The sequence below is a fragment of the Acanthochromis polyacanthus genome, chromosome 18, assembly GCF_021347895.1.
Source record: "Acanthochromis polyacanthus isolate Apoly-LR-REF ecotype Palm Island chromosome 18, KAUST_Apoly_ChrSc, whole genome shotgun sequence".
Classification (NCBI taxonomy): domain Eukaryota; kingdom Metazoa; phylum Chordata; class Actinopteri; family Pomacentridae; genus Acanthochromis; species Acanthochromis polyacanthus.
In genome coordinates this window covers 20915443-20925686 of record NC_067130.1, presented here as the reverse complement: position 1 = coordinate 20925686, position 10244 = coordinate 20915443, and the positions used below count along the sequence as shown (strand labels likewise).

General features: G+C 41.5%; 1 protein-coding gene across 2 annotated transcripts in view; it reads right to left on the bottom strand.

Moving 5' to 3' along the window:
* Positions 1-3775: 3775 nt before the first annotated feature.
* LOC110957049 (hyaluronan and proteoglycan link protein 1-like) overlaps positions 3776-10244 on the bottom strand; it is a 36691-nt gene continuing 30222 nt past the window's right edge. For both annotated transcript variants that reach the window (XM_022202871.2, XM_022202872.2), the window contains exons 5-6: positions 9499-9801; positions 3776-7504 (exon numbers count right to left, since the gene is read on the bottom strand). In XM_022202871.2, the coding sequence (XP_022058563.1) occupies positions 7215-7504; positions 9499-9801 (593 nt within the window). In that variant the 3' untranslated portion in view covers positions 3776-7214. The remainder of the gene's footprint in view (positions 7505-9498; positions 9802-10244) is intronic.

Here is a 10244-nt window from a genome sequence, read left to right as displayed (position 1 = left end):
CCTGTCCTGCTTGTGCAATTTTATTTTACTTTATTCAAAGGAGTCTGGTGGTCTTTCTTACTGTCAAAATCCTCCACCCCCACCCCCCACCCCCACCCCCCCACTTTCCTTCTACAACAAATGTTTAATGTGAAAGATTTCGTCCACAGTGACAAACCTGAGCCCGACAGAGTATCATGGCATCTTTTCGCTCACTGCTTTGTTTTTTCCAGTAGTGAACATTATGAAAAACTCCAACTGTGACAAAAGTGAAGTATGTGCATATTTAGTGCAGTTCTGAATAGAAAAATACTCCAAGCAGCTTGTGGGCTTATTTTTTTGCTCTTTCAATATTTTTCCTCCCATGGGTTTATCTTTGCAACATATAGTCCTTCTCCTCTTTGGAGCACAACCATGACTACAAGTACAGAAAAAAACTCAAAGTAAAGCGCTCTGAATTTGTATCGAGTGACTGTTGGTCACAGCTGAGTCAATCATGGCCTCCCAGGTGCAAGAAGGATCACAGAAGCTTCAGTGTTTTTTTTTTAAAAACTGAACCTGGTTAGAGCAACCTTTTTATTTAAAAATCATCTTTAAATAGGACATGTAGAATATAGTGATGAAAAATTTGCGTTTGGTTTGTTTTCCCGATGGAAAGACACATCAGTATGACCATCAAAGACGATCTGAAAGATGAAAGTCCCACGAGTCTGCATTTATGCATGAAGCACATTCTGTACATAACCAGTGGACAAGCATTATTAACCACTGAAAGTTTCAGTCTTCTTGAATGAAATGAGAAAAATAAAATAAAGAAAATGTTTGTGCAGCTTTCTAAAGTTGCCAGGCTAGGCTGAAGTGTACACAAGCATAGCAGTACTAAAAGAATATAAGCATTCAGAGAGCGCAGTACTCCACCAAGGCTGCTCAGTCATCCGACTCTTTCAAAAATTTGTGGTCCGCAGTGGTCGATTTGTAGTAGGACCACAATCATGTGATCGTTAACAGGCAGCTGATGTAGTGTTCCAGCCCGATCTCACGAGGATTCGTGAAACTGTCACGTAAATTTTAGTTTCGGTTTTGTGCGCACCAACACGATTTCGTCATGTTTTTTGTGCCGCTCACAACGAAATGCACACCGATGTATTTTAAACGGTGGACTTTTCGTGCCACTCAGAACGTATTTCAAACAAATGGGTATGCTATATTTTTAATGTAAAAGCGTTGCGAATCCAACGCTATATTTTGCATTACATCATCTCTAACCATAACCCTAACCATAACCCGGTGGTACACTTACCAATTTGCATAGGAATTTAAAGAATGTCCAAAGGCTGCAAACGCGATTCTAAGAATGTCCGACGGCTGCAAACGCGATTACACAAACACTATACGCCGATGGACAGCTTAGATTGTCATGAATCTGCCGGTAAAAACCACTTTCAGATGTGATTACCACAGCGGGTTTCGTTGTGAGCAACACGAAAAACATTTCGTTGTGAGCAGCACGAAAAACATGACGAAATCGTGTTGGTGCGCACGAAACCGAAACAAAAATTTACGTGACAGTTTCACGAATCCTCGTGAGACCGGGTTGAGTGTTCACTTGTAGTCATAGTTACAGTGACAACGCGTTGCTATCTCACAATGATGCAGAAATCTTCAACAAATACATGGATCCAGAGTATAAGCCACATCACTACAAGAATCTAATCAATTGGTCCTTGTGTCATTTCTGATCTTTCCTGAAAATGTCATCCAAATCCGTTGGTCCGTTTCTGAGTAATGTTGACAACAAACAGAGACACAGACAGACAACCCAACACAGATGGTCATAGAACTCCGTCGTGTTCCTTGGCAGAGTAAAAAGTGGAGGGTAGGGGTTCCACATGCTATCAATATCTAACTTTTTTACAGCCTCTACAAACTTTTTCACACTACTCAGCTCATCAACTCTAGACAGGTATTTCTCCATGTAATTTAATGCACCTTACTGAGAACTACTCCCTCTGCATGAATTTATTTTCTTGCTCCAGTATGTTTTATTTTTCTCAATCTCTCAACTGGTGGGTTTTTGGAGTTTAGAGGGTTATGGGCTATTTGATAACATGTAAATATAAAGTTTAGTTTTTGAAAAGGTTGAGTAATTTCCTAGAAGAGCTGCTCACTGTTCTTTTTATCAGGCTGTAAGATTCAGGTTGTAGAAGAGGCTCTTACTTGCCCAGGATGGCTATTGCGGCTGAGATGGTGGAAAGAATAAGGTGAAACTTGTAGAGGATGCAGATCTTCATATTTATTCACCAGCACATCACAGAGCAGTCCGACAACATTTCCTCCAGCACACAGAACAGGCACACCCTCAAAATCCCCTCACACCCAATATATAGGTGGGCTTAAACCACTACGCCCAATCGGTAGGTAGAATCCAAGGAGCGGTGCAGCAGAATTATTTACAATATCTTACAATTTATGTACAAAATAGGCCTATTTATTGTTAGCAAAACACATTACAATTTACAAATTCATATTTACACTTTAAACTACCCCTTTAAGTTACTTTATTTACCAACTACAATACATTTTTCCCAGCCCAACCTCCCCTCCCATGAGGCCACTTGGCTCAGTCCAATCAGGGGAGATGAACAGCACCTGGACTGCACTCACATGGGTGCGCCTCCATGGAGTACCCCAGCCAATCACCTCAAAGAAAGGAGAAACTCATGAGAAGGTGGAAATCAACCAATAAACTTCTATGTGCAACTAACTAAATAAGGATCCAATCTTCAGCTGTTGCACAAGAATAATGGGGGAAATAAGTAATGTAATAATAATCAGTATGGAACTTATGTGTGCAGTAGTGAAATACCAAACCCTAAATATATACATAAATATACAAAATAATGGGGGTAAGTGGGGAGCTTACACCTGATCAGTGAGGGAAGATGGACAATCCCTCACACAGGCCAACAGGATAACTTAGTGCATTTGTAGGAGGAAAGATCCACATTTGATGCTTTAGTGAATGTTTGGACCAAGCGAGGATGGTGTATGTGCAATCTCTGGATGCAGAAGTTCATTCGAATTTTACAAGTCTTAGGCTGCAGAAAAGCTATATTATTAATGTTACTTAGTTGAGTTACAGTCGAGGCAAGAAAAGCTCTGTAGTAAACTCAGCATATGGTGCCTCCTGAACTCAAAACAACAGCTTGAGTTAAAAGATGCTGTGTCTTGAAAAGTGGCTTTAACTATGACCTGCATGCTTTCATGTCAGTTGTCACCTATGTAACAGTGTACAAAGTATTATATAAGCTCAGTTTCAGGCAGGCTAGGTAAATACACTGATAAATTGTGGCCTGACAGCTGTACTAGACTACCTGTTCATGCTCAAACAGCCTCCTAGAAACCAACACGAGAATTGACATGAAAAAGCAACACGTCACCAACATGCCGTCACTAAGTTCCTAAAACAGTCCTTTACTTTGGCAACAAGCTGTGTTTTCAGTTAACGAATCAACTGAAAGCCGCACCATGAATGGCCTCGCTGTGTCTGCTGGGAAAACATTTCGGTGTAAGCAGCTCCCCTCCCTGTGGAAACACGTCGGGCACATTACTGCATTACCTCTGCAAACAGCAATCTGAAAGTCAATTACAGCCGGGCTCCGGCCTGCGTGAGCTTCTGCTGACTTATAATTTCTTTTGCAGCTGCAGTGTGACTGCTCATAAGTCGTCGTGATGTATTTCCGATAACAGGCAAGCTCAATGACGCCTGTGTAAAAAGACGGAGGCAGAGACATGGCTTATGTAACGTTTTATTGTCCTTTTTTTTATCTTTGGGTCCCTAAGGCCTCCTTGTATGCTGCAGTAATTAACAAGGTTTCAGATTTACATTAGACAGACAATACAAAAAATAAAAGCCAACAGATTTTTGTTATTTTTAAAGCGTTAAAGAAATAATTGACATTTTTGAAAATACACTTTTCTTGCCAAGAGTGACCGGGCAAGACTGATACCACTTTCATATATGTTCACTAAATATAGAGGACAGGACAGCCTGGGGACAACTAGCTTCACTTAGCATAATTAAAGGCTAACAGAGGGAAACAGCTTAGCATTTGGCTATGCTCAATCTAAAGTACTGGACAATGAGAGGACATTTAACTTCTCTTAGCACAGATAATTGCTAGTAATAAATGTAGATGACTTGCTTGCTAGTGTAGATACAGGCTAATAGCAAATAGAATCCACTAGCCTTACTATGTTAAATTTGAAGTCCTGAATAGCCAGGGTACAATTAGCTCCACTTCACATTGAATAATGACTACGAACAGGATGAAGCAATTGGTGGACTGTGCTAAATACACCAGAACCAAGCCAGCTGCTCCACAGAGTTTCCAATCTTTTTTCCTAAGCTAAGCTACCAAGCTTGTGGCTGTTTCTTCAAATTTAATGAACAGAAATGAGATTGGCATTGGTACTTGCACTCCCCACAATGTCAACATAATTCTTCAACATTCCAACAATGTTTGCAGATTGTTTATAATAACCAATAATACAGAAGGAACAAATGTAATTTTGCAGCACTAGACTGGACTTTTCAAAAGGAGTTTACCTCACAGTTGCTCTGTAAAGTTCATTATCATTACAGGAGGATATTTTTATGAGTCTGTCCAGCAGTTCTTTAGTGATAAGTAAAGCAGGACTCTAACCAGGCCCATGTTGATGACCTAAGCCCGAGCCTGGTCCAGCTGGGACCGTGTACAGTGGCCTTATATGTGATCAATGAGCACCATTTACCGTGATATCTGTACATGGAAGAAGCCCTCCATGCAGGAATTACTGGTATTTTGATTATGTATTGTATTTCTGTCTCATTCCACAGGCTGGTGCAGGTTGGCTGCAGGCCCGCTGGGTCTGATCGGTGAGCTCAGAGGCAGGTCGGCCGGTTCACAGCTGAGTCTAGCAGAGCTTAGATAGCAATCAGGGAACTAGTTGCTGCCAGGAAAACCGTGCTCACTTAGGGCCTGGCTTGGTCCCATCAGTGACTTCAGCTCTCTGTACGTAACTCCAGAATTTGGTCACAAATTGTTTCCTTAGTTAACCTCAATACCTTATTTTCTACCTGGTATTCAGGAGCAGGTTGCATTTTTATTGCATTACTATCTGCCCAAAACAATCAAAGTCCTGCTAATACTGTTTAGGTACTAATCTGTTGATTAAAATGTGTTTTACTTTTCGTCACAATTAACTAGGCTATAGTAATTTTAAACTAGTGTTGCAGACTTTTCAACTTTGCAAGTCTTGGAGACTAATCAGAAAAGGCACCTGGAATTTTTTAACCTTATGTCAAACTTTCCTTTTGAAGAGAATTGCTTTTAATATAACAGGAAGAAATGTGAATAAAGATGTAATGAAATTTCACTTGCAGCTTTATTTTTATTTTTTTGAGTGTTCAGCTGTGTATTTGGCTCCTTTTCATTTATTTTGGATAGCATTAATGGATACTACGAACAGCTATAACACTAATAACAGTGAATGATAAGCCTAAATGTTGATATCCTTTATGGCCTCATCTTCTATTTTTATGCTTTAGATTTCCTACAATTTGTTACCCATTCATTAGCTAAATGGTTAGCCTTGGGGGCTAGACGGGCTATTGGTCAGCAGTCACATTTTCACGGCTTTCAGTCAATGCTACCACTTATACAGCATGCATTTTATGTGCACAACTTCCCATATTGTAATCACAACTTCACGAATTTAAAGACAACTAAAACTGTTTGCTAAACCCCACATTTCAATCCAAAATTTGTGCTGTTGGCTAGTGCCCAGGCCAGCCACAGCTAGCACCACTAGCGGAGAGGAATGGAAGAAAGAGAAAATAGTTTGGATTTATGTTGGTTACAACAAACATTTACTAATTCTGGGTGGCGGCATCTATGTGATCACAACAACAGTTTTGAAGATACAACCCTGAATAACAGGTAAACACTCATAGCTGAGTGATATGTGGCTAATCAGTGGAGTTGCGTACAGAGGGATGAGATCACCAGTCGGCCTGGGCCTGGGCCTGGGCCTGGCTCTGCTCATTCACTTTAAGAAACTACAGTGTTTGTATCAAAAATAGCAGTTTATCAAGGCGCTAGATAGGCAACAGGAGTAGATCTACTCTGGGAGCTGTTTTGCTGTGTGCTTGTCGAAGCTAAGACATGCTCTGAAGTTCAAGCCAAACAGAGATACAGCCACAAAAGTCTACTTCGCTGTTCATTACTGAAAAAATACTCTAGCTCAGCACTGTATTTATTCATGCCAAGCATTTTGTATTGCTGCAAAGGGCGAACTACTGTTTGCCTTGTCTTCTCTCCTCTAGGCGTCATCTTCTATAGATTCAGTGCAATTTTTTTTGTTTGCTTTTAAAGATTGTGGAGTTTTTTGTTTCCACTGTTACTCTATGTTTCATGTAAACCAATGAGACTTGGATAGTTTGGCCAGAAAGACAGAAATAATAATGAAAATATTTCTACTGTATATCAAAAAATAGTCATAAACAGAAATACATTTCTAGATTATCACATTCTACATATTTAGAAAACCTAAACAAGCTAACAGTTGGATGTTCCTATTTCTTATTCATGTTGGTGATGACACTGATGTTTGGTCCAACACATTTGTATAAAAACATAAAATACTGGACGGTCAGATGAAGTACAAAGTACCAGTCATAGCACCTTGTTAAGAATGGACAGCAAAGATCACTTAAGTTGTGCTCTGCTTGTATTCCTAACTCTCTTTTCGTCTTGTTTGCAGGTGTCTTTCATGGCGTTGTTGTTCCAGGTCTTGAACAAAAACAAGATAAGTGCCCAAAGTGTCAGTCCAACATGAGACATTTTGCTGTTGAACTGTTCTCAGTTCAGAAATGCCTTGTCCATTCTTGAATGACAGTATGACTGTAGCTGTGATATCCTCCAACCCCCACCCCCCCACAATAACCCACCCACCCTTCTCAAAGGCTTTGATTAAATAATATGAACCTTAAATATGTGTAAACTATCCCCCGTAGAGTATCAGGTCCCAGATTACAAAGCAACAACATGAATCTGTCTGACTTTTATGTCTTAAGGTTTCCATGAAATAAAGCATCACAGTTTGAAAGTGTGTGTTCATACCTCCAGATTCCCTTCACTGAGTGTTTGTGCATGCTTGTGTATTTATGTGTTTGCAGGTTGTGTGTTTGTAGCTCAGTTGTGGCCCTTGAAGCAGTATACTCCGTACAGCTTGTGCTTCTTGTCAGGGAAGCCACTGAACCTGACGGCCGCTTCTGTGGGACTACAGCGTCGTCGGGGGCGGGAGATGGGATAACGGACACTGCCGTCTGCCAACCAGCCAGCATCACAACGATCGTAGCCCAGCAGCTTCCAGGCGGCGTACATCTGACCAACCTTGGCAATCTGAGCGCCATCCTTTTGGCACGCCATGACCGCCTCATCGTAGGTCAACTTCGATGGGTGGATCAGGTAGTAGAACCGACCTGTGAGGACAAAAGACAGCCAGATGAGCATAAGATGTAAAGTAGCCAAACATCCATGCGTCCATTTTCTGTTACTTATCTGGAGTCTAGTTGCGGTACTAGCAAGCTAAGAAAGTTAGTATAGATGTCCTTGTCGCAAGGTCTTCCCAATCTAGATGAGATACGTATAGAATTTCCCCAGTTTGTACTGGATCCACTCCTGGTTCTCATATCAGTAGAATATGCCCGAAGAGCAAGCAATGGAAGGTTCCCAAACTGATGCCTCAACCAGGGGCAGTGATTCTACGCTGTATTCCCTTTGGATGTCCGAATTCTTCAGCCTGTCTCTGCAAGTGAGTCCAGAAACATTGACAATCATATCCGAATATACCCAACGAGAGAAACTACCTCAGCTGGATAACAGACTGTATGTTAAGACTGCATCATCTAAACACGACCGCACCACAGAACTGAAGCTAAATGACAGGTTTCCACTAAACTTGCAGGCAATTGTAGGGAGGCCCGAAACTTTGTGCTCATTTAAAACCTCAAAACTGCCCCCATAGAACCTCTTTTGGGGCTGTTTTTGGGGAAGTAAATTGTACATAGAGCTGCACAGTGACTCGGTGGTTAGCACTATCGTCTCACAACTACAAGATCCCCAGTTTGCATCCTGACCTTCCCGGGATCTTTCTGTGTTGAGTTTGCATGTTCTCCCTGTGCACGCATATGAAAAATTTACCATATAGGTTACCGCAACAAACCTCCAGTGTTTCACTTCCTACATGGTCATCATTCCTACACATGACATTGATTGTTCTCTTGGCACAGGGAGTCAATGCGCAGAATCAGATGGCACAAACATTAAATGTTATGGATCTGACACGACAGACTCTGTAGAAACAGAAAGGCTGAAAGGGATGATTATAGGGCCATTCCTGTAAATGTTAACACCACCAGAGTTCCTGCAGTGAAAAGTAACCCCTTGATTCCACCCCTTTCATACCCTGGAAGCAAATGACAACACCTGTGCAACGTGACAGTGCCCATTTGTCATATTTAGGAGCTTGATATTGAGTATCTGGGTTGAGCGTAGCAAAGCCTGAAGCAGCAATAAACCAGTTCTGAAGTTTGAGCTCAAAGCCATTCACGACGCCAAATATAAACAATCAGCACTTCAGAGTAACATCATCAGCCAAGCAGGAGAGGATGGATAGATATTGAGCCCAAGAAGCCTAAAGAGCCATTATTGTTACATGTTTCAGATAGTCTATGCCATTTATTAACATCTAGTAATATCTGGTGATGTTAGATAGACGAAAACTGCTACTAAACCAGGTCATCGAGCAAGGAGAAAAAATATCCTTGTGTTTGTCTTTGAGTTTAACCAATAAGCACTGAGACCTCTACAGCAGTTTTTCAGGGCCGCTCAGAAGTACCTGTCCTGGAGTATGAACTGTCTTCTTGCCTCAAAACATTCCTAAAAGAGGTTCTACAATGATGGTTCTCATAGTTGGAACATGCATAAGGTTTAACACCCCTGAAGACAGTCTGCAAATGCAGCTGGGGCTTCAACTTTGATGCCAGAAAAAACTGTTTCTCAAGGTGACAGGCCACTAAACTCTGTCACTTCATGCCAGTTCAAGCAATCGTGATAAAAACTAAAAGTACCAGCAGTGATGTCAGCTCAAGAAAAGGACAAAGAAATAACACCTATACAGCTACAGTGCATTCCTTTACCTGGGACACACAAAATTAACAAAACCAATTTGAATATTTAGATCGAATCCAGATCAACTTTGCAAACTGGCAGTTTAATACCAGGTGTAAAGAAAGTACAATTTGTTAAATCCAGTGACACTTATGTTTCGACTGTATAGCATACTCCTAAAAAGTCAAATATCAAACATCCAAAAATTCTCATGGCAAACTCATGTCTTTTTTTCTGCACACTGAAAGACGTCCGACCCACCAGAAATAATCTGGTTAAATAAAGGCATAATCGTGTCTTTCACCTTTATAGTGGGAAGTGAAGCAGAACACATCATAGTGGTTCTTGTCCTTGTCTCTCAGTCCATAATTCCGAATGCCCGGCACAGTGTTCTTGCCCCCACATGGTTCTCTGGGGGTGATGATGGGATACTGCACTGAGCCGTCGCTCAGCCAGCCAGCGTTGCACCAGTCCATCCCGCTTCGCCATGAGTCGTACAGCTGATCAAAGGACGCCACAATGGCATCCTGATCACGGCATGCCCGCTCAGCATCGTAGAAGTTGAGGTTGTAGCGACCGAGGCGGGGGAAATAGGGGAAGACAACACCTGCATGGAGAAGACAGAAACCACAATTAGCAGATCAAGCTTGCATCCATCCTCTGAGTTTTGTATTCGATCGCGTTACTTAACCTAATGCCTGAGAGTGTGTCTCACTGTGTAAGCACAGCTGTTTGCTTGTCAGCGCTGCCAGCGTTTTTTTGCCCCAGGCTGTAATAGCTGGTTTCTCTGGCTATCCTCAAACATAATGACGCTGCCCTGACACTGATGCACACTATGCTTACACTTGCCTCTGACATTCCCCCAAGCAGTCTCTGCTCCCGGAGCTAAATTTAGATCATCTGCAGCCTCTTACTGTACAAACACATTTTATACATGCTTTATTTTTGCACCACATCCTCATTCTTTCCCATTTGGGCTTGAAAAAACATGCTGTCTTTAAAAGATTGCTAAATTATACTATTTGTAACAGCCAGAAGATGGCAATTACA